Below are 26,102 nucleotides of genomic sequence, written 5' to 3'. Positions count from 1 at the left end.
CTTAACAAATTTCTTTTTTTTCTGCATCATACCGTGTTGGAAAAAAAGGAAGGTAAAAACAATAGTCAAAATTAAATGTCTTTTTTGGTGGTACAACATTCTGATTCTTTAAATAGCTTGTTGACATGGACTATGTTTGTGGATATATAAAGTATTACAAACTAAATCATTTCTGGAGTAAAAGCAATTATAATGGAAGGGTCAATCAATTAGCCAGTATTAATTCAATGTTTATTTCTCAGCAGAAGTTAGAAATGATAAGGGAATTTTTATTCATTCCCTTATCATTAAGGGGAAAAAAACATTCTAACCTGTGGCTCGGGGGTATTTTTTTGGCAGCCTTTACCTGGGCTCATTCATGCAGCTGCAGCGAGCTAGATTATTAACTGGGGGCTGGCTCAGTTAAGATAACTCAAATGGCTTGAAGTCTTTCCACATGTGGTGTTTAGTTATTCCACAAGGCTAGCCTGGGGTTCCTCACATAGTGGGAGCAATGTTTCAGGAACTCAAGCCCAGTATGCAAATGTTTATCAAGCCTCTGCTTACCTTAAATGTGCTGATGTCACATTGGCAAAAGTGAATCCCATGGAGGGCGGGGGGATCTCACAAGAGTATTGTTACAGAAAGGTGTCATTCTTTGGGTTCCCTTTTAATAACAGTCTACCACCAGTCTCACAGATGTGTTTCCCAAATACAAAATACACTCATCACTTCCTAAATGCCCGTGGCTTCATCCAGTCACAGCATCAGCTAAGAGGCCCATTATTTCATAATCAGAATCAGGTCTGGATACGGATTGAGGCATTTTGGGTGGTACCTCTCTTGATCCGAACACTTATGGACATAAAAAAAAAAAGTTATTTACCCTTACATACTCTTAACATAGAACATTGTGAATCAGAAAGAGGTAACAGCAGTAGACACCCTCATTCAAAAAGAAGACAAAAGAGAACTTAGGTATTGGAACATTGCAATTCTGAAAGCCAGGCAGCCAGTAGTTATCATGCTCCCCACACTGGGGGTGGGGAATGTTCCTTGCTTAGGGTCCAGTTCTCCCTGGGGGTCATTCTTTCACTGTTGCTCTTGGCTCTCGTCTCTGATAAATCGGTTCTGACCTATGAGACTTCAGACCTCATTTTTATTGGTAATCTTGTATTTGAGGCTGAGTAGCAGCCTGTTCTTAGTAAATTGGGGAGCCACAGGCTCATTTTTCTTTAATTTTTTTAAGATTTATTTTTTTATTTGAGAGAGAAAAAGAAGAGGGACAGAAGGAAAGAATCTCAAGCAGACTCCCTGCTGAGTGTGGAGCCCAATGTAGGACTTGATTTCAAGATCCATGAGCTCATGACCTGAGCCAAAACCAGGAGTCAAATGCTTCACTGAGCCACCTAGGTGCCCCTTCTTTTCCTTTTAAATTGTCTCTACCACTTGTAGTTAGAACTCAAAAATTGACTTAAAAATGTTGGATCATTCTATAAGCTAGATTGGAGTTTTTTCAATGCCCTTGAAGCAACGTCTACAATTTAAAAGTAGACCTCCTTTTTACTTTGGGCCCCACAGTGGCAATGCTTATAGATGTTTGGATGACTTTTTGTCTAGATGATAATTTCTACTCGGCATCTCCTCAACTCCTTTTGAGTTAACATTGGGTCTTCCAGTCACACTTCTGATTTGATAATTACCTTAAAAGCCTGCATTTTTTTGAGAATCCTTTGCTGAGAGAATGAACATGTGAAGTAGTTCTATTTTCCAGTCAAGCAACTTCTTTATACATTCTCTAAATTCACCCTGCAAAGTGAAATTCCTCTCTTAGTTCCCCTTTCTCTTCTCTTACTCTATCATAAACAGCTAAAAGAACAAGTGACCCTTTTAACATTCTTCTTTGAATTCTTAGCCAGATCTACGAGTTTATTAATGAAACTTCACCATATTCTCTATCTTCCAAATACTGTAGAAAACATATTTACCATTCCTTCAATGCTGTAAGACCTCTTTCTAGCCTTTTTCACCAGTGCTTCAGCTTGTACCCATTACTGAGTCTCAAAGCTAGTACCACAGTTTTGGGGTTTGCATTAGCGCAGTTATCCAATTCTGGTACAAATTTCTAAATCAATTCTCTCTTGTGGACTTAAAGCAATAAAAAACATTGCATAACAAATAAAAAAATAGGATTTATTAAAATTCCATGTGTTGCTCAATGAGTTTCCTGTAGCTTTGCCTTGTTCTCAGTCACACAGATTCATTCAGTTAAGAGTGTCTGTTCGGAGCTCAGCTTGGCTGAGCTTGGCTTATGTCCATAAGCAATGGCTATCTTCTCCATGTGGTCATTGATCACTTATAGAGAATGGGCTTCTTTACCTGGCAACAGCAGTACTCATGAAGGCAAGCCTCAGTGTGGATGTGCTTTCCCCATTGGCTTAAGGAAATCAGTGACCAGTACATATGGGAGGAACACGCAAGGATATGGGTACTGGGAAATGTGATTCATTGTTCTCCATTAGCAAAACAATGTGCTATGTGATCTTTTTATTCCTTACTAATATAAAAATACTGGGATATGTAATTATATAGAGATCTTAAAACAAGTGATTAAATTTTCTTAAAAGCCAGGTACTATATTTTTGAAAAATATTTTATTTACTTATTCATGAGAGACACAGAGAAAGAGGCAGAGACACAGCAGAGGGAGAAGCAGACTCCCTGCAGGGAACTTGATACGGGATTTGATCCAGGTACCCCGGGATCCCGCCCTGAGCCGAAGGCAGACGCCCAACCACTGAGCAACCCAGGTGCCCAAAAGCCAGGTGTACTATATTTTAATATTACTTATTCTATAAGGAAGTAATTTCTGGTGTCAAAATCATATTTCGTGTCAGAAAGTTTGATAGGGGCATCTGTCTTTGGCTCAATTCATGATCCAGGGTCCTGGGATTGAGACCTGGTAGGGTTTCCTGTTCAGCAGGGAGTCGTCTTCTCCTTTTTTCTGCCCTTCCCCCCTGCTCTTGTACTCTCTCTTTCTCATGCTTGCTTTCTCTCAAATAAAAAAATCTTCTTTTAAAACAAAACAAAAAAGCCCCCAAAAAACAACAAAAATAAAACAAACCCAAACACTCAAAGTTTGGTAAATTCTGTTTTAAGGTACTACTTCTAGTTTAAGACAGATTATTTTCCATAGAGTACCTTACAATAGGAGACAAATTTCAATTTGCTGTTAGGTCATTGTTTATAAATTTTCTCTTTTAATATTGGTACTTAGCTCTGTTGAGAATGTCTAACAGTACTTGAGTGTACATCGCACTTTGGTTTTGTGTCCTAGATTAGGTAAGAGGAAAGACAGTTTTATGATTTTTATTAGTATATTTAGATCTCACTTTTCTTTTTTCACAGAATGGGGATGATAACAGGACCTGTCTCACGGGATCATCATAAAAATTAAAGTAGTGCGTGTGAGTGCTTTGAAGTGCATAGTTCATAGTAGGTGCTCACTAAACTGAAATTATGTAAAGGGTTGGCACAAAGAAACCAAGACACTGATGTGGATATAGGATAGTTAAAAGGGCTTTAGTTTGCTTCTTACCTGAAGTAGAATTTGATCGAGGTTAAAATAACATCTACAGTATAAAGTGGAGAAAACATGGTTAGAAGATGCTGCAAGAAAAATGTTGAGACAAAATTTCAGGTTTTGATTGAATGGAGATATATCATCCCAAACTATACAGTTTTCTGGACTTGGAAACCTTTTACAATATAGAAACATTTTCTGTAGTGGCACCAATGGAAAATGTACGGATATAGTAGACATCTGTGAGTGTGCGTGACCAGCATTGATTCAACTTTCTGTTGGTATTAGCATCTTTGCATAGGTTTAGGTATTCTTTGTCTTGAGTCTGTCTAGTGTCTATTGGAACTGCCATTCAAAGGCGAGGATGTCCCACAAACTAGATCAAACTGAATAAGGCGGTTTTCTTCTCTCCTCTCTTCATTTCTTCTCCATGCCCCACCTTCTGTTTCTCTTCCTCCCCCCTCCCTTTATCTAGTTCTCTCCCTTTCTCTCTCTCTCCTCACTCACAACTTCCTAAAATTTGAATGAGTATAATAAGAAAGAATAGACAATGGACATTAGTTGGAGTTTTTTGCATTCTGATGTTCTAATTTATGAGATTTATATTTATTCCTCATATAGAATAAAAACATGGGTAGTCCCGATGCACTAATGTTGTAAAAGCCCTTTACCTGTGTTGGAAGTCATTATGTCAATATTAAGCACCCAGAGGTTGCATTGCATAACAAAGTACTAGGATCTAGGACTCTCTTAAGCATTCTATTCCTAGCCAAATAAAATTTTCTTTACCTATGTCAATGTCGTTGTTTTCAAATATCCTAATTGCAACTAATCTGTAGCCTTATGGTTTCTAAGGAAATCTGCTTTTGTAAGATTACTTGAAAAATTGTAAGGGTTTTGAGTAGATTACAAACTAAACTTTTCAGTCCTTTTATTACTTTAATCGTCTTTGGTTGCCTAGTCAACTTTGATGACTTTGAAAGCAGAAAAAAGTTTCAGAGGATCCCTTATGTTTTGCAGGTAGAAGTCAATGTTTGATCATGCTTGTTACTTACTTTTATTAACACAGCTAGAATATTAAATTAATGAGGTTAAACTCATGGGTTTAATTGAGAAATATGCTGGACTAAGCTCCAAATCCAGAAAAATCAGTGCTTTAAAATGACTAATAAAACCACTTGAGAAAGATAACACTTAGGTTTGAATTTTATTTCTTCCACTAGCTTAATATGTAAATCTTAGGAAAGTTAATTAATCCTCTTAGGTTAAAGAGTGAAAAAAATAGTATCAAATGTACCTGAAACATTTCTTAGATGTTAGAAAGATCTAATGTAATAATATATGTGAAATCAATTTTAAAACTACAAAACATAATGAACACATTTAATATGAACTTTATTATCATAATCAGGACATGGGTAATTTGGATAGTTTATCATAAAATATGTCACTTTTATTATAAAAGCAATTAATCACAAAATCTTTGCCTGGTATCATCTATTTATCATGTATCATTTATCTACGAATGATAATACATTCCTAATATTTTAGGAATATTGGCAACTTCTTGAATTTTGAATGAAAATATTTCTATATATGCTACTCCTTGTATATTATTTTATTGTTTATAATTGTATATGACATAGCTGCCAAAGAAACTCAGAGACTATTTTTGATGATAGGTGATAGGCTCAGGAAAATAAATGATGAATGGGTTTTTTGGCTTATAGCTTGTGGCCTTAAGATAAACATATGTGTCAGCTTCTTGATCTACAACCACATTTTATCTCATTGTTTAGAGGAATGTTAATGTAACAGAAAATGTAGAAAAGTGCAAAAAAGAGTAGGACAGTACCTACATTCCAACTATTTGTACATAGCAGCAATTAACACTGTGGAATTATTATTTTTTTTCTGTGGAATTATTTTATTTTATTTTTTTATTATTATTTTTTTTTTGGAATTATTTTAAATACACCTAGGTCAAGAAATAGAACTTTGCCTCCTGCCTGAGAAACCTCTTCAGATCACAATGCCCCACCTTCCCCCGCTGAAAGGAATCACTCTCCTAGCATTTAGAGTAATCACATTCTTGTGATTTTCTTTTTATAGTTTTATCACCCAAATATGCCACTAGACAGTATCATTTGGTCTTGCTCATGATCATAATACCATGGAGATCATTGGAATTCAATGGTTTATCCACACATTCTAGTATTTGGAGGGTTTACGGAGATACCTTGTCATTTAATTTTGTTGTAAATGGTTTCTATTGGTTTTTGGTTTTATTATTTAGTTTTTTTTTGTCTGTTATGTAAGGATTAAAAAGATTGAAATATTTGAGGTTGCTGCTACCGGCATCTTTCTAGACAGTGTTGTTATGTTGTCAACTTTCCTGCAAGTCATTTCTTTCTTTCTGCTCAAAATGAAGTATTGCATATGTAGCTAGTCTCAGTTTTATCCAGTATTATCATTTTGCACATAGGTCTATTCAAAGCTTTATATTTGGTTACATTGATTTACTCTTTTCTGTTCTTATACCTGTACCATATTGTTTTCATGCTATTTCAAAGCCTGTTTAATGTCTGGTTAATTTTTGTTATGCTTTTTTCCTAGAATGTATACTTAGATATTAATGGATTTTTTTCATAGAAATTTTAGAATGCATCTATTAAATTATTTTAAAAGCAAATCTTAATTATTATTGGAATAAATTAATTTATTGAGATAAAATTCTATTTTCATTATTAAATATTCCTATCCAACAGCAGACTCTCCCTACTTATCTTCCTTGATATCTTTTAGAACAGTTGTAGAATTTTTGATGAGATGATTGTTATATACTTTTTGCTTAATATTTAACTCAGTTTTTGTTACTACTAACAAAACTACTTGCATTTTTATAATAATATTTTATATTTGATTATTTTTGTAGGAAGGTTCAGTTATTTTTAACATTTATCTTGGTTTCAGCAAGTATGCTAAATTTCTGTTGGTTTGCATGTTTTTTTAATTCATTCTGTTGATTTTTGATGTAGAGGAGCTCCCCCTCAATATTCCTTATACCTTTTATTATTGTGCTTATCGTATTGGTCAGACACTGATAAATAATATTAATGACAGTTTCTGATCTTAAAGGGCTTTGTATATCCTCTCCATATTAGAATTACAGTCTTTTCCAAATGAAATTCCCTTTCATTCCAAGTTTAATAAAAGTTTTGGACCTAAATAAGTGTCATCTTTGATAGTTGCTTTTTTTTTTTGCCTATTGAGTTATATAATTTTTATATTAGAGTCTATTAATATGGTGGATATGATTGGTAAATTTTCCAATGTCGACTTACACTCTAAGCATGATACATTATTTATGAATACAATTATTTTAGTTCTTCTGTGTTCATATGTGATTGGACATCTGGTTTCTTTTGTAATGTTGTTATCTGGTTTTGGATAATTACACTAACCTCATTAAATAAAATGGGCGTTTATCTTTTTCTGTACTCTGGACCAACTTTTATTAGATAAGAATTGTCCATTGAAAGATCTGTAATATCAATAATAACAGTAGCAAATATTTATTTACATCTATTAATTTGTTCTTTGAATAATATAGCATGGTAGTAATGCTACTATTCCTATCTTATAGGTAAGGAAATTGAGGTACAAAGGATTAAGTAATTTGCCTTTGAGGTTCTTAACTTAGGGTTTATGAACTAAAGAGTCCATGGATAAAATTCAGGGTATTCAAAAATGTAGATAGGGAAGAAAGGATATATTTTCACTAACCTGAAACTGAATTTTAGCACTTATGTCAGATATAAGTATAGGCAAAAACAAAAGAAAACCATAATAATATTAACAGTACCTGTTACTTCTCCAACAGTAGAATCTGGATATAGTTGTATATCAATTTTTAGTTGTAGATATCTCAAAATAATATTGAGGCTCATTAACTTTTTGAAATTATTATAGATAGCAGAATCACTTCTAGATTTTATTTCCTGATTTACTACATTAGTAAATATAACAGCTATTTCAATGTAACTTTTTCTTTGTAATTTTGTATATGGAGGGTCCTAGTTTTGCATAGTTTTATGGCAACTAACTTAAAATCTTTGTTGTTATTAGTACTGTGCAAACCAAAGGCTGCTTATATTTATTTGATGCATATAAAAACTCTTCTGAGGTGGAGTACATCCACTCCACTCTTAAAACATGTTGAAATTATCTGCATGAGATCAAATTAATTAGTGGCTATGTTTGCGATAGTATAGAATTCACTAGTATCAGGGTCAAGAACTAGATTTATTTTGAGTGTTAATATTTCGATGTTTAAAAATTATTAGTATATTTAAAATTCTGTCTCTTATTGAACTGATTTTGCATTGTTGTATTGTGATAAAATTAATCCACTTAATCTACACCTTCTAATTTACTAGCAAATAGCTATTCATAATTTTATTTTGCTACATGTTACGTCTCTCTTGTATGTAGGGTAATTTATCCATTTCTCTGATTTTGTTTGATTTTTTTTTTTTCCTTTTTGCTAGTCTGGTTTTGTCAGATACCTGACTTGTTAATCTTTTAAAAAAATCTCACTTTTGTTACTTCTATATAATTTCTACCTGCTTTTATTTTTGACCCTATTTTATTTCTTAAATTACTTAATTTGAATGATTATCATTTTTTATTTTCAACTTTCCTATCTAAATATATTTCACCTTAGTTTTAACTCTCTTATAATATTGGATTAAGTAATTTGCTTATATACTTGCGATCTTAATTAGACCATTCATTTCCCTGTGAATGCCGCCAAGGATAATTCTCACTGCTTGGATTTAATTTTGATAATTATTTGAAATAAATTTTTGTTTGAATCTGCTTGGGTATCTGTATGTTTTGACTAAACCTTTAAAAATGGTTTTTGAAATTGAGGGATATAGTAAGTCACACAAATAAAGACAAAGAGAATAATAAAAAATGAATAGATTTTTACTAAAATTGATTGAGGAGAGGTCTCTGGCTACAGATCTTTTGGCTAAACCATCTGGGCCTAATGTCTGAGTTCAGAGAATTACATCATTGACAGGAAGAAACAGGAAATAAATTTGAGCAACATCTGTTTTCCTCCTTAGACAAATTTGTGTATTTGGATCTCATCTTTTACAGCTGCTTTCCCTTTTGTTTTATAAACTTTAAAATTTCCTGGTTCTCATCATTCCTTTAACCTCTGCAATATTGGATGGTGCTATACAGAGCTCCCTGGATTCCTTGGTCAGTTTTTCTGACTGTGAGTACCAAATCCCAGAAATGATTATGACATATGCACAAACAATATTAGATTCACCCTAAGGCCAGCACATGGTCAGAGGAGTACAGCACATGTCTTTGTTCAACCAAAGTTTATTCTGTTGTTCACAGTGCCAAAACAAAACAATTCTCAGTAATGCTCAAGAAACAATATTTTACTATGCTTTTAATTGACTCTTTTAGTGTGTTTCTTTATTATCTCAAAGATATTCTCATGTAGTTTATAAGCATCAGTAGGGATCCCTGGGTGGCACAGCGGTTTGGCGCCTGTCTTTGGCCCAGGGCGTGATCCTGGAGACCCGGGATCGAATCCCACGTCGGGCTCCCGGTGCATGGAGCCTGCTTCTCCCTCTGCCTGTGTCTCTGCCTCTCACTCTCTCTCTCTCCCTGTGTGACTATCATAAATAAATAAAAATTAAAAAATAAATAAAATAAAATAAAGTTTAAAAAAAAAGCATCAGTATTTTTTGGATGTATTATCAGGAGTAGAAGATAAAATTTGGGGTTTGGAAGATGATGTTGAGGAAATCACTTAACTGCGTTTCCATTGGTTGCCGTGTTCTGAGCCACCCAGGTGCCCCTTTGCTACCCATGTTTTAAAGTGCATGTAATTTCTCTTATCTTTTCCTCATTCTCTGTTTCTTTAAAGATTATATAGCTTTTCTTAGTCCTTACTGGTGTTTTCTTGTATTTTCTCCAAACCATTTTTGTGCATTTGTTTTACTTGCCACCTAGATCACAATCTTGAAATCCTTAAAATGACCAGGACAGTGCTAGCAAACAGTGGGTGATAATAAATAGGGAGGAGAGATGATGAGTGCAAGCAAAATAGCCTTATTTGGCAAGGCAGACATACCAGAATTTAGTTAAATAAATTTAGTTTAGTTTAGTTAATTTAATTTAGTTATATCTGGGGATTTCATCCACTGTAGCTTCAGGAGCTGAGAATATAAGAATGCTAGAGATGAGGTGAATAGCTGGCTGGCGTCTCCGTCAGAGGGCAACTGCAGTACTTTGACCCTTACAGACCCAGAGGAGCCACTGGATTAAACTGACTGGAATAAATGTCTTTTATTTTTCGATTTTAATAAAAGTCCTTTCGAGTTTCAGTTAGCTATGGCATTGCTTTGAGACACTAGTGCCAGGATTTTGTCTTGTAGTAGTATTCAACATTCTGATACTCTGTATTTCATGAAATGGGAAATAACCCATTTCTCTGGGTAGAAAATAAAAGGGAGCAGGTAAGATGTACCATAGTTCAGGAGGTGTGCACATTTACCATGACCTGTGTTTTTTTATTCAGCAACTTCTTAATGTAGCCATCTATTTAGGGAGTTATGTCAGGCACTAAGTCAGACAATAGTTTATTGGACTTGACTGTTTAAAGAAAATCAGAACTTAGAAGGCAGACAGAACAGCCTAGACATGGGAAAGAGGGACAAAAATACATGTATTGGTAACAACTGGCTATGATTTTCTTTTCTTTTTAACTCATCTGCAAATTCCACAAGATGAAGATTGAGGACAATTGGAGAAGTTAATTGAATCCTTCCTAGAGTGATCTGTCTTAAGAACTTCCAAAAAGAGAAGCCATTACAAGTAATATGTTTCCTTTTTTGGTATTGCTTGCGTTCAAGGAGTAGAAAAGCAAACGTGCAAGTGTGTGGTAGGGGTCTCATAGATGCTAAAAGAAGGAGTATGTGCTTCACTGTCACTAGTGCCAGCCCCCAAATTAGGGCCTGCATTAGGGAAGGATCTTGTATTTAATCTAACAGGTTGAGTAGTCAGAGAACTAGATAAGCCTTCATCTCACATTAGTGGATGAAAAGTAAAATCAAAAGTAAATCAAAAGACCTCAAAAGTAAAATCCAAGCTGGGGAGCTAGTTTCAAACTGGGCCATAGAAGCTAGAGTGCCTCCCACTGCAACTGCTATTCTTGTAAGGGACTTTGATTACTGGCTGGTCTTAAGAAGCCCGGATTGTGTTTCCAGACAGAGTGTCATAGCCTGGGGCATACATGTGGACTAGAGATAGAATGAATATAGGGAGCAGGATCCTACTTGTGGTTAGAAGTCGGGTTTGGGGGAAGAAATGTGTGGGAAATATCAGAAAGGGAGACAGAACGTAAAGACTGCTAACTCTGGGAAACGAACTAGGGGTGGTGGAAGGGGAGGAGGGCGGGGGGTGGGAGTGAATGGGTGACGGGCACTGGGGGTTATTCTGTATGTTAGTAAATTGAACACCAATAAAAAAAAAAAAAAAAAAAAGAAGTCGGGTTTGTTTGTTTTACACAGGAGATGTGAGTATTGGGAGTCCTAGAAAAAGGCTCATGGATAAGGAATCCTCAGACCTCAGGGTATAGGATCAAGATCCAGAAAATGAGTGTAATGAGATTTCTAATTCTATAAAAGCTTTTACTTTGAGTCTCTGGGGGAGTAAAAATTAAGAACTTTATATCTTTTCTATTTATACTAGCCATTGATATTATCCTATATATTCAATATGCCTATACACCAGTCCTAACGCACTTAATTGTGTTAGGAAAACTGAAGAGACATGGTGGCAAAGCAAAAGTGAATCCTGCTCCATCCGACATCCTTCAGTAGAGAGATTGCATCATTCTTTCTAGTGGATTTGAGATTTCTTTTGGTGACTGAGCAGTCTCCCCTGACAATGGGAAGAAAAGAGCTGATGAGGCTGAAGAGTGATCTTTTCCTTCAACTGTTTCTTTAGTCTTTGTATTGAAATGTGGCCAGTCTTTAAAAATGAGAGAGGGTAGTTATCCAGGCAGTAATTTTGGAAAATTAAAAATAATTAAATCACATAATGGATAATTCAGAGCCATTCATTAAAAATTATTATCATTAACACTATAAACTGAAATAATAGGGAGACCAAATCATCTTCTAATGGGCATGATTTTAATATGAAAACATCTCCAAAACATAGATGGCTAAGTATTAGCATAAGCAATTTTTTTTCTCTGTATATCTTTAAAAATATTATATATTTTACCTATGTGGAATGGTTTATGATTCAACATAAAATCTGGAAATCAAGAAGAGGACTTTATCAAGAAGAAGATTTTATCCTGCTGTGTGATCAGATTTTTGTTTTAGAAAGCTTGTTCTGATGATAATGGCATCAGCGACAATGATAGCCTGGTAGCAAAATTATTTATGGCACTATGTAAATTATATATGGCACTACATAAATTATATATAGCACCATATAAATTAAAATTGTATATCTAAGGCAAAAGCAGTGGGAATGGAGAAAATGAATATTAGCAGGGAAATGTGACATGATTTAGTAACAAATGGTATTGCAAGAGGCTGGAATGTTTCTCAAGTCTCTGGGTTGGATAGATATATGGATGATAGTTACATTCACTGATAAAACAAAAAAGAGTAGATTTTAAGGAGAAGAAAATGTCTATTTAGGACATATAAAAACTAAGATACCTAATGAAGCATTCAAAGGGAAATGTCCAGTAGGTTATTGGTTATATGAGTCCAGTTGCCCCAGTATGTACCAAAGTTCCTTAGAACTACTTTTACTTGCTACCATGACTTAAGGCAACTCATTTGGTCAGGGATTGTCCTGAATAAATAAATTCCATGACTTTTAAAACACTGACTCTCCACTGGGAAAGGCAGTAGTGGAGTGACTACCTGAAGCTCAAGCTGACAGCCTGCACCTGTTTCATTTACTCCTCACCCCATGGGCTTTCAGGCTGCTTGATGCTTCTCTGCCCACTTAACTGTTAGCGTTAGTATCCATGAGTGATACAGGCCATGATTGTCTTAAGGGATTTTGAGCATAGTTTGAGAATATAATGTAAATAGTTCATCCCAGCCACTTCTAAAAGAGTGCAGGGCCCCTTTGCACAGGCTTTATCATGACTGTAACCACTCCTGAGACGCCCCCCCACCCTCTAATACTCCATATGCACTAGCTCAAGATAGTCTTTGTTTCTTTCTTTCAGTGTTAGGTTCCCAGAGGCTTTCCAATCTTGAAATGTTCGTTCCTTAGATCCATGTTTCTATCTTACTTGCATAGCTTCTCCCAAGCTGATTTTAGAGGAGTGAGCCAAAAACCCATGCTAGTTGGCCATCTTGTCAGCATTTCGGGGCATTATAAATCAGTAATGTCCATCTCATTTGTAATTCTTCTGAAATAACAGTCACAAAAAAAATGAAATAACAGTCACTATGGTCTTTACTGAAGTTCACGCTTCACATTATCTTTAACCTTATGCAGTATTTACCCCTCAGTGACAGTTTTCCAGCTCTAATTCTGTATGGTCTTGGCATCCAGAAAAAAAAATACATGTATATTTGTGTATGTGTGTGTGTGTACATATATATATGTGTGTGTGTAAATATATGTATATAAGTACACTAGGAGTGTTTAATGCCAGCATCCTTATTATCATTTATTGAAAAATCAATGACATTTAAATCAAAAGTACCATATAGACCCAAATATTTTCATTTAAATAAAGAGAAAGGTCAACTTCTTTCCCTAGTGATCCTTAGAAATTGGCATTTAAAGTGTGACATTGTGGGTACATGTTTTTTAAGAAATAGCTTTCAAGAAATATCTTTTTACTAGATCTATTATGATTTCAGAAGGTTTTCAACATTGGGACATGAAGTGAAAAGATGTTTTCTAGAAGTGGTTTCTACCTATTTTTATCTGTAGCATCAATAAAAAAATAATATGCAGACTATTGCAAATTTATTTCTCCATTTTAGTATTAAATTATATACAAAAAAAATCTTTATCTCCACCCCCCAGCCCATTCCTTTGTATTCAAACAGCTACCTTTTTGTCAACCTCAGCACTGTAGAAATGTGAAGGAATAAAATGTATTTCTGAAGCATTCCGGACACTCCTGTAAAACTTGAGACATACAGTATATTCTTTATTCTTATCTGCTAACAAAAACTCTAGTTTCTGCTTCTTTTCTTAAATTAGCAAGGCCAGTTGTAGTCATCATTTGTTACACAACAATCACCTCTCCATTTTTTTAAAATGTGACTTAAAACAACAACTATTTATTCTATTTCACAAGTGTGTGGTCAGCTGGATACCTCTGCTCATCTGGCCAGGATTAATGTTGGCTGAGCTTCTTTGTTAACTTACTCAGCTGGCAATTTGACTAGGGCAACAGGGTGACTTGCCTATGTGCCGTCATCAGCTAGCAGGCCATCCTAGGCTTGCTTGCGTGGTGGCAGCAATTTTCAAAAAAGGAACTTGGAAGTGTGTGTGCCTCTCAAGGTCAAGGCTCAGAAGTAACACATTTCTACCTTTGGTCAAGGCAAAACACAAGGCCTGCCTAATACAAAGGGAAGTGAAAGAGCCTCCCAATTAATGGTAGGAGCCTCAAAGTTAAATTGAAAAGGGGCCTGGTTACCAGGAGGGGGATAATTGCACCAGTATTGCACACCAAACCAGCCTGCATGTTATAGAGAAGAGAACTGGTTGGTTGTGATGTTCCACTTTCTGTTTTTTTCCTCTGTTTCCTCCTCGGTTTTTCTACCCTGGGATGTACCCTAATGAGCCAGTGAATTAATTTTTTTTTATGTTTATTTATTCATTTATTTTGTTTTTTTATCTTATGTTTATATAAACTGAAGTTTTCTTTTTTTTAATTTATTTTTTATTGTTCAATTTACTAACATACAGAATAACCCCCAGTGCCGTCACCCATTCACTCCCACCCCCCGCCCTCCTCCCCTTCTACCACCCCTAGTTCGTTTCCCAGAGTTAGCAGTCTTTACGTTCTGTCTCCCTTTCTGATATTTCCCACACATTTCTTCTCCCTTCCCTTATTTTCCCTTTCACTATTATTTATATTCCCCAAATGAATGAGAACATATAATGTTTGTCCTTCTCCGACTGACTTACTTCACTCAGCATAATACCCTCCAGTTCCATCCACGTTGAAGCAAATGGCGGGTATTTGTCATTTCTAATAGCTGAGTAATATTCCATTGTATACATAAACCACATCTTCTTTATCCATTCATCTTTCGTTGGACACCGAGGCTCCTTCCACAGTTTGGCTATCGTGGCCATTGCTGCTATAAACATCGGGGTGCAGGTGTCCCGGCGTTTCATTGCATTTGTATCTTTGGGGTAAATCCCCAACAGTGCAATTGCTGGGTCGTAGGGCAGGTCTATTTTTAACTCTTTGAGGAACCTCCACCCAGTTTTCCAGAGTGGCTGCACCAGTTCACATTCCCACCAACAGTGTAAGAGGGTTCCCTTTTCTCCGCATCCTCTCCAACATTTGTGGTTTCCTGCCTTGCTAATTTGCCCCATTCTCACTGGGGTGAGGTGGTATCTCATTGTGGTTTTGATTTGTATTTCCCTGATGGCAAGTGATGCAGAGCATTTTCTCATGTGCATGTTGGCCATGTCTATGTCTTCCTCTGTGAGATTTCTCTTCATGTCTTTTGCCCATTTCATGATTGGATTGTTTGTTTCTTTGGCAACACCCTTTTTGAACTCGGCCACAGTAACTTCTTGCAAGATACATCCACGAAGGCAAAAGAAACAAAAGCAAAAATGAACTATTGGGACTTCATCAAGATAAGAAGCTTTTGCACAGCAAAGGATACAGTCAACAAAACTCAAAGACAACCTACAGAATGGGAGAAGATATTTGCAAATGACATATCAGATAAAGGGCTAGTTTCCAAGATCTATAAAGAACTTATTAAACTCAACACCAATGAGCCAGTGAATTAAATGATAATCAGAGAGGTTGCCTTCTAATATAAACATCAGTTATATTAGTATACAGTTTGAAGGTAATATCTGGTCCTAATTTTTTTTTCCCATTCTTTTATAGCATCTTTCTCTGGTCTGTGTACAGTGCTAATATATTCGTACAGGAGTATATTAAAAAAATCATAGCAAATATCTATTCTAATCGCTTTGGTGTCCATTCCGATTGATCAGTGCTATGTCAGGATATTAAAGATTTTGAATGTCATTTCTAATTGAATTATGTTTATTAGTTAATTAAACAACTCACTAAGAAATCTGTAATTCAGCCCCAAACTGAAGGCTTATACCCCAGGCGAAGATAACAAGTATACATTGTCACTCCTATTCCAGCAATTGTTAAGAATTGAATATACATGCTGAACATAAAATTCTGGAAATTACTTCTAGGCAACTCTGCATCTAGAATTATTTTGCAGGAGCAAAGCTGTTTGACTCATAATACCGCATATGCCAGGCAATTTATACGAATGCATCAAGGCTTGGCACCAAGTAAATAAAAGCTCTTTCACCTATCCTCTCAATTCAATTTAGCAGCAGCAAAATGTTCAGCTACCTATATTCATCATTTTTAATGGTATTCCTTGCAAAGTGCCTCAAGGTAATTCTCTAAATGTCTCCTTCCCACAACTGATTGGAAAGCCATTATTTTATTTTAATTAGGACTTTGGGACTTGCACATCATCAGAGGAAATCATTCTTACCTAGTAGAGATACAGAAAATTTTTCAATTAAAATTATCTCAATTTTTGTACTGAAGAAACATAAACATGCTCAATTAACAAATAGAGGTTTAAAGTGAAAAAATGTTAACTCAAGTAACTTTTTTTTTTTTTTTTGGAAGCTCTTACTTGTGAAATTTAAATACAGGAAAAATTTGTGTATTCCTTGGGATTACCTTAAAATGGCAGATCTGACTATGGTTCTTGAAACCTATTTGAATTTCAAGGGCATTCTCTGACTTTTGAAAGTCAAGGGTTGGTTCTGTCCAAGTCAAACAGGAATGTAGGTGTGGTATCCAGAGACTTTTCTAAATCTGTTCTTCTTTTTCCCAACTTCCTCTGAAAGTGTTGTGGCCACATGGTTTTTCTCTGTCTGCCCCCTGTCTACGTTAGCTCTCAGAAAATCACTGACAAGAAGACATGATTAATATGCATTAGAACTGTTCCTTCCAATGGTAGATATGTTTTATTCTATTCTGGATCATAATCTAATATCAGAGTTCCAGATGATGGCTTGCTGCTATCATCTGGCCTCCAGATGTGTTTTTAAAACATTTTGAACTAGTTGCTAAAATTGAGAAATAAAGAGACTTCACAAGAAACCAGATTTCTGGTAGCTCTTGAGAGCTTTGAAGCAATCCAACCCCTACCCTCCTGGACAGTGACTACAGGGTGAGGCTAGAATTGTCAGATAAAATACAAGGTTGCCCAAAATAAGTAGAATTTTCAGTAATCAATAAACAATGTCTTAATATATTACATCCATTTAATATGTAAGACACACTAAAGAAATAGAGGTGTAGTCCTTGTTTATCTGAAATTCAAATTTCTCTGGGCTTCCTGTGTTTTTGCTACTAAATCTGACAAGCCTATTTGAGGATGAGCAGTGATTCTTATCTTATATGGGCACATTTTGCTGCAGACTCACTACAAACCCACTAAGCCCCCTCCTGCCTTCATGTGGCCCACATCACCTATAAGCCTTTTAGGATTTCATTACTTTCTTACACTAAAGAACTTTGTCTCTAATAGTATTTCAGTCTTCAGATCTACAAACTAAGTGTGATTATTTTAGTGAAAATCATCTCACAAAAGTACCTGTCACATGTGATGATCCCAGTGCCTTGGGCTTTTATCTATCCTTTTAAAGGTCTCAGAAGTGCCACTAGACTGGGGCCTCTGCCTTTCTCTATTCTGAACCTTTTTTAGCCTTTTCAATGGTTATCTTGCCAGGATAAAACAACAGTGAGAGTTCCTGGAATTAGACCAATGAGAAGGCTTTAAATCTTGAAGAGTTTCCTTTTAAAAAAGTAATTATGCCTCTGTGAATAGGTTATGAAGCTTGAATCTAGGGGAAAAAATGCCAGGGGAAAAAGGTATTTATGATATTAACATTCATAATTGTTAAAATTGGGAGCCAACCATAATGTTTAACAATAGAAGAAGAGAAAAATAAATCGTGCTACATATTCTCAGTGGGCAAGTGTATCCCTATTAGGTCTTGTTTGTGAAGTGTTTAGAATACTATGGAAAATGCCAGAGTTAAGTAAACAAAAAAAAATAGGAAGTACTATATGGAATGTTACCATAATATGCAGAGAACCATAGTACAGAATAAGAAATAACTACATAGAAATAAATCAAAATGATATTGTTTGTTGTCTGTGGTTGCTAGAATTATAGGCAATGTTTTCCTGTATTTTTCCTGTACTTCTTTTCTTTCTGTAATCTATGATGAGATGTATTCTTTTTATTTTTGTAACCATAACTTGAATTTTTAGAAATTGTTTGATTTTTATTATAGTAGGATGCTTAAAATTGGATATTGCTGTCTCAGTTTTGTCTGGGGTCTGATGATGTAGCTCTCAGAAGCCACAATGAATTATATGGTAGACCACCATGAAGGTTTTGCCAAAAGTAGGTAACCGACCCTTTGTTAGGTAATTCTTATATCCCTTCCCTACCTTGTGGGTATATGGAGTTGATAAAAGAATTTAGGAGAGAGTTTGTGGAGAGGGTATTTTGGAAAAATCCCTCCTCCTACCCTGGGAATATCTTAGCAGTTATCCCAGTCCTTCTGCAAGGGGACCCATTTTGCAGAGTAAGTTGGCTCTGGGGAAAAGGCAACATCATTTGGTGATTGTTGAAGACAGAGTATAAGCTGACTTTTATTCAAGGGAACCCAAATATCATCTCTCCTACTGTAAAACGAGGGCATATAGAGGCCCAGTAACAATGAAGTTGTGATGCCACCTTATTTCACAGAGATCTAATGGGTCTGTGGACCAATCTCCAGGTCATTTCCTTGAACCCTGAGCGTATAATCAGACTGGTTATAGTTAGCAGCCCGCATAATATTCATACTGGTTCTATTAACTGTGGAAAGGAGTTAACATGGTAGCAAAGTAAAAGAGGAAGCCCCTGAAACTAATTCTAGTCTGATTCTGACCATAATAGTAAATCAGAGACTTAAAGAATACAGGAATTTTGGTATTCACCATATCCCCATTTATTTCAACAGCCTAGTTCCTTCAAAAACCAAATGTATCATGGTGGATGATGGTGGAATATGGTAAAGTTAACCAAAAGATTACCTGATTCACAGTTGCTGTGTATATATGAAATTTCTAGTGAAATAGATCAATATGGCCTCTGGAAATTGAAATGTGGCTATAGGTCTGGCAAATGTGGGTTTCCCCCTCCCCAGTTTTATCAGGAGAAATAATCAAAAGAAGCTTGCATTCTTCTGGGATAGAGAGCTGCATTCATTCATGATCTTGCCCCGGGGCTGTGTTAACCATCCTGCTCTACCATAATATAGTCCAGGAGGATGGTAATAATCCATTTGTGACATTGTGTAATCAGACTTCATAGTAGTTCTTAAATTTGTTTTCTCTTATCCAATGCTGTTACACTCTCCTAGTTCTTTCCTTTGTTGTAGATATTGTGATATTCTGTTACCTAATCCCTCAAACTTTAGTCTTTGCCCTACTCCAGTGGTTTTCAACAGTGTCCCCTTGAGGACTTTTGGAAATGTTTGGAGACATTTTTAGTTGTTACACTGGAGGGGAACTAATGGCATCTAGTTAGTGGAGTAAAAAGGTGCTGTTAAACATCCTACAGTGCACAGGACAATACCCTCACAATAAAGAATGTCCAGCCCAAAATGTCAGTAGTTCTTAGGTCAGGAAACAAAGTTTGCTCAATTTACTCTTCATACTATAGTCAAGTGTCAAAAACTGTGAAAAGTATGAGATTTTACCACTACTTTTAAGCTAATAGTTGAACTACCACAATTGTTTGGATGGTGTCAGAAGGCTCCAGAGCCAAAGAAGAAAATAATTTATTCCCCATGGCCCAGCAAACAATGAGCACCAACGTATCTGCATCAATTTTACTACCCTTATGTCCACCAGGTGGATACATTGGGCCTACATGAATGCTGCCCGTGCAGTCCTTGGCCTTTCATCTGAGAAACCCAGGAATGCAGCAATTTTGGAGCAAGAAACACACATTATAGAAGCAAACCAGCCAGTCCCATTTTTAACTCTAGAATATGAGCAGTTATATGGTAGCGGTTGTAAACGACTTATTTTGCCTATGTGAGTACCTAAAAGTGCTCACTATCTGGAGATGATGGTAGATACTGAATCTGAAGCAATCTGGTATAATTAGCAAGGATATGCAAGGTTGCTTAAAGACCACCAATAGTGGATTGTCTTTACTGCATTGCTTTTACAATATAAAGGCCATTCTACTATGTGGTCATCTACTTTATGACTTGTCTTCTAATTCAATCTTCATTTCTTAATTCACACTTCAAACAAGAGTAATAATAACTTAAAGTTGGGTCATTTTACTACCTTATGCTCCCCCTCCCCTCAGTCCTTTTTTCTTATCTTTATCCACTCAGATAAAGGATCCTTATTTTCCACGACTCAGTTCAGGAACCCCCTACTCCAGGAAAACTTTCCTAAATTTCTTGATTGGGTTAATATTTCTTCTCTGTGATAGGATTCAGAATCTACTCCAATCATTTGTCTTGGATTTAAAATCTTGGAAGGGCTAGGTCCTGTTACCTGCATATTCCTGGTATTCAAATAGTACCTAACATGCAATAGACATATAAACATTTTCTGTTTATATTTAAATTTGTTGTTATTGTTACTATCAGTAGTACTACTATCTCAAGTGAATTCATGGTATCCTCTTACTTCAAGAAGTCACCTTCCCATGCATTTTTTCTTTCCATGTACTAGTTTTCCACCAATACACACAGTATAGTATACATTGGATAATCTCTAGCTGGAAATAATTTGCCCCAGATCCTGAGTTATCTTCCTATTGGCACCATACATTTGCAAAGAAGGTAAGCAGAGAATAAGGCAAGCCCCTGCACATACTTGGATACCACCCGGACCTCTGCCTTCCAAATTCTGACTTAGATTAAAGCATTAGGAAACATTGCCTAACCTTGTTCCAAACATAGATCCTTGTGTTCTGGAGCATGGAATGCCCATGGTAGCTGCATTGAACGGGATTAGGCGTTCTAGGTCCTTGCTTGACTCCTTCTCTCTCACACTGTTTCTGCCCATTGCTCTTTTGGTACAGTAGATTCAGAATTATATTTAATGTAAAAAATGATAACAGAACAAATGATTATTAGAGAGTTTTTTATCAAGACTTACTGATTGGTTGATTTTTCTTTCAAGTTGATGTGTTCATTGCCTACCATTGTTTAAGAATTGCAAAATGGCACATCAATTCCTTCTCCTAACTGCCCCATTAATTCAATGTGCCATGCAAGCATTGTGAAAGTTATAAATTGCTTTTAGTTTTTAATCTTGAGTTTACCTTAGCAAATACTAAGAATAAAATGGAAGTTGATAAGCTCTTAAATTAATATGTCCCCTGTGGGTGTGCAATAAATTAAAACGCACAAAAACAATTATAGAATTTATGCAGATTGTATTCTTTATGATTTTGGTAGTGCTATAATTGATATAACGAGAGTTGCACTTTACTCTTTCTCAGCATTTTACTTTTCTTAAAAGTTGACCTAAACTGATGCTGGTGAGTGATACCATATGGGGGGAGTTTATTCACATTTTATTTCAACCATGGAACAGCTTCAGCCAGCTGTGCATTGTGTACCTTTTAAATTTATGTCCTCTGCCCTTCAACCAGTGAGAATGACATTGTTCAATGAAATGTGAGCTAACATGTATTCTGGGTTCAGATTTTGTCTCTATTTAAAGGTTCCATATTGGTCATGACTCTGAGGAATTGGACCAAATTCAAAGGGGAAAAAAAGGAGAATTACAATAAAATTGTGTGCAGGTATACTTTTTTTTTTTACCCCAAGGAACAGAACTTTTGTTCTGCTCTCAATAAAAAAAAAGCCACAAAGGATAGGACAAAATTTAATTGCACTGCCATTTGATACGATGTTTAGTTTCCTCTTGAGAAGACTCCACACAATATGATATGGAAAATAAATTGGATTAAGAGAGACAACATAATTGCCAAAAATTAAAAGACAAGTTTTATTTCCATTGTCAAAGCTAAACATCTCTGGAAACTTGGATCAAACATTTGAGCTTTCTTAGTTCAAAACTGAATTAAAATGATACCACTATGCTTTTGAAAGTAACCGAATAAAACTCTATAAATTCTCATCCCATCATCCACTTGTGCAAGTACCTTCATATAATATGTATTTGTCAATTCTCCTTAAGGCAATAGCAGAAACGATACACTTATTTAGGTATTCTGAGAAATCAAAAAAATTCCATACTAATAGAACTTGTCAGATTCTGGTTTTTCTGCTTAATCCTTGTGAGATCAGAAATGAATCCAAAAATAGGTTAAGAAGTTTAAGGCTGTGTCCAAAGTCTAGAACTTATATGTAGTAGATTCAGCTCAAATCAGTTGAGTTGCATTTTTTTATTATTTTTCTGAAAACTTCTTTGTGTTAAAATATTCATAACATAAATGAACTCTTTTAACCATTTTTAAGTGCACAGTTCTGTGGCATTAAGCATGCTCCTATTGTTCTGCAACCATTACCGCCATCCATTTTCAGAACTTTTTCAAGGTAGGAGGTGCCTCTCCTCCTCTGTCTTTCCTATCTTGATCATTCAATCATTCATTCTTGATGCTATAACACTGAGTCAGACTAGACATTGTCTCTGGCCTCATGGTGCTGTATTTTTCTGGAGTTGATTCAGAACATCCAGTAATTACACAAGTGATAGCTGGCTGCTTATTTGTAAGACAGTGTAAGATATTTTGCAAGATCCTAGATATGCAGTTTGGTAGATAGATATAATCACAGTAACCACATAAATAATAATGATTTTTAGGCTGCAATAAGTGCTAGGAAGGAAGAACAGGTATACACCCTGAGACTATGAAATAAGGGGATTCATTCAGAATGGAGCTAGGCATCGCTTCTCTGCTGAAACAACTTTTGAGCTGAGAGCTAAAGGAGAGTATGTGAGCAGAAAGATCCTTAGAAGTTGCTTGTGCAAAAGTACAAAGGAAGGAGACTAGAACATTCCAAAGACCTGAGAGAAAGTCCCTGGGGTAATAGTCCAGAGGGGGAACTTTCTGTGTAATGAGAAGTTGGTGGTCAGTCCACAGGATACCGTGAGAATAATGTTAAAGACTTAGTCCTTTAAGGCAAAGGGAAGCCACTGAAGTGTTTCAAGCAACAGAAAAATATAATAATATTTGTATTTCAAAAAATGACATCAGCGGCTTGTGGAGAACAATTACAAGGAAGGCAGTCCAGGTGGGTGTTGGAAGAACAGTTGGCCTCTTGAAGAAACTCAAGTGAGGGTAATGGTGGCTTGGAAATTGGTAGATGGAGAGGAAATGTAAGGTAGTAGAATGCAAAGAATTAATTACTGAGAAGTAATGATATGTCCAGTGAATGTGTTAGTGTTTATACTGTCTATTCAAGGTCCTTCATGGACAAGAATTAGGGCTTCCAACTTTATGATATTCTGAATAATTACATTTAGAAGTTTAGTAGCTGTGCCCGACTATTACATCATGGGCTTGTAAAGATGCTGAAAAGTTGTTCTACTTTGTTGCCTTTCATTAGGATTGGAAAATATAGTTTCTACTAACAGTATTTTATTCCTCTGGTCATCTAGAGAAGGGGGTTTTGTATTACTTTTGGACTCCCTCTCATTAAAACATTCTATAATCTAATCAGTCATAGGAAAACCCACTGGTATTTTCATATCTTCCCCTATGATTTGATTTTGGAGTTTTGGATGCTGTTCATGGCCCACCTGGATTATTTCAAATAGCTTCTGCATCAGCTTGTTTGCAACATTAGAGTGGTTTAATAAAATAAAAGTTAATTTTTGAAATTACATGAACAAATCTCGAGGTCATATGATTGCTGATTTGTTAATTTTGTGTGTCTATATAAATACCCCAGTCAGATCAGTTTTAAGGGTTGTTCAACTTAAGGTTTCCTGTATTCTCTTGACTTTTTTTTTTCATAAAAGGCCACAGTAGAGCTGTCATTATGTCTCACTCCTGGCAAAAAGGTAAAAGAAGTATCAGCAAGAAACGACAGTGGCACCTGTGTGTCAGGAGAGCTAAGGATTTTCCAGATATTTTAAGAGAACTCTTCTTTGGTCTCATTGGCCAGAATTTACCACATGATTTCTTCTATATAAAAAGGAGTTTTGCAAGATGTGTATTTTAGTTCACCATCCTTTGTAGTTAAAGAAGGCTAAGGAAAAGGAGATGGGAATGGATGCTAATAACGTTCACACTACAGTATCTACCACAATTTCCTAAGTAGTACTTTTTTCTGATTTTTTTGTCCTCTTAACTTTCCTGTCCACTTACACTTCTCAATACAATGCCAAGTTTTATCAAATTAATCTCCATAAAGCATCACTTTGGTCATAGTTTCCCATTTGCCACAGGAAAAAAAATTGTGCTTCTCAACTTGGCGTTCAAGGAATTTTACAGCTTGGTCCAAACTTCTTATTAAATTTTATCTCCAACTATTCTTATATACAAATGCTCCATTCCAAGCAATATCTGATTTATTACTATAACATGCCTGGTGTTGTCCTAATTTAATTCTCTTTTACATGACCTTTACACAAAATTCCCTGTTGTGTCTATACATTTTCCTTATATACGAGTTCCATTTTAAACTCTGTAACCTTCTCCTTCTCTGTCATCAGTAATTATCCCTTCCTTTTAACTCTTCTATGTTAAGAGTTAACTTATTTGCATTGTGTTTACATCTGGGTTTTATTAATTATTTTAAGCATTCTACAATTTTGACTGCAGTTCTGTGAGGGCAGAGTCTGTGCTTTTTCTAGGAATCATATTTTATTTTATTTTATTTTATTTTATTTTTTATTTTATTTTATTTTATTTTATTTTATTTTATTTTATTTTATTTTATTATTTTAGCAGAACAAATATCTGTAGGTTGATTGACCATGTTGAAACAATTTCAGACAAGAAAATCATTTTCATTTTAAAATCTTTCCAGTTTAGCTCTACTGTCAAGACCTCTTTCTTTAGGTTTGACCAATTTTCTTATGTGCCCTTGAATCAAGATTAACAGCTATACTATACTAGGTTAATTAATATTAATTTACGACTACAAATATTTTCCAAGATCTGATTGACTGCACATGAGATCTGCATTTCATAATTATATTGAATTTTCTTCCTCATATGGTCTTATTTCCTTAATCATTTGCACATTTGATAACAGTATTGACTTATTACATATAAAAGCTTCACAAAACAGAATTCACCTTATGACCTTTTCTTATTGTGATTTAATGGCTTGTATGGTATAAATTGATATAATTATGTTGGAAAATAGCAGAGGCAAATCATATGATTTCATAATGTATACAGTGACCTGGGAGCTGAAAATACACTTTAAAATTTATATAAATTTTTAGGAATACCTTCTAAAGACTCCATTATGATGAATTAAAAATATTTCAGTGTGAATGTTTATACTGTTGCAGAATAATAAGAGCATTTACAATTGGAAATTTTCAGACTAGACAAATTTAATTAGCCTAGGCAAGAGGCAGGCAGATGAAGAAAGGAGTTCCTTGCATATTCATTTTCCACTTGCCAGCTTCATTTCAAATACAGCAACTGATTTCTGGATCAATTATAGGTGTCTGGAAATAAAAGAGAGTATTTTTGAATTGCATTGTAGACCAGCACAGTAGGAGTGGTAGCAAACATACCTAATTTGTGAGAGGAGTTATCTTGAAATAGGTATTTTCTGAAATAATTTGTTTAACACTGTTATGTTAACCTCTGTTCAGCAAACAAACCATTTTTGATCTTATATTGAAAATAGGACATTTTCAATCTAAATACTTGAAACAAACTCAGTACAAATTATCTTTTTGTTTTTTACATTTTATTGACCCATATGGCCCAGTTTTAGCATCATTTTAAAAAGTACATAAGAAAGGCAATCACAACGTGATAACAACTTGTACCTCAAATAATCTGAATTTGAATCAAATTAATGTTTTACAAGAGTACTTCTAAAGATCATTCTTTTTTTACTCTCGTTATTTGTTTACAGCATGATGGTTCTGATAAGCTGCTTTTTTTCAGAATCTTTCTGAATTTTTAGAACCTTTCTCTCCAAAAAGTTGCCTGAAATCTTGATTTTCCTT

At 35.2% G+C, this 26,102-nt stretch overlaps 1 protein-coding gene across 1 annotated transcript in view; it reads left to right on the top strand.

The window, feature by feature from the left end:
* LOC144292809 (uncharacterized) overlaps positions 1-26,102 on the top strand; it is a 481,267-nt gene that overhangs the window by 368,474 nt on the left and 86,691 nt on the right. The window contains exon 5 of the mRNA XM_077863666.1: positions 3,388-3,446. Coding sequence (XP_077719792.1) covers positions 3,388-3,398 — 11 coding nt within the window. The 3' untranslated portion in view covers positions 3,399-3,446. The remainder of the gene's footprint in view (positions 1-3,387; positions 3,447-26,102) is intronic.

Source organism: Canis aureus, chromosome 2 (assembly GCF_053574225.1).
Source record: "Canis aureus isolate CA01 chromosome 2, VMU_Caureus_v.1.0, whole genome shotgun sequence".
In the NCBI taxonomy this organism is placed as follows: Eukaryota; Metazoa; Chordata; class Mammalia; order Carnivora; family Canidae; genus Canis; species Canis aureus.
This window is presented reverse-complemented; position numbering and strand designations above follow the sequence as displayed.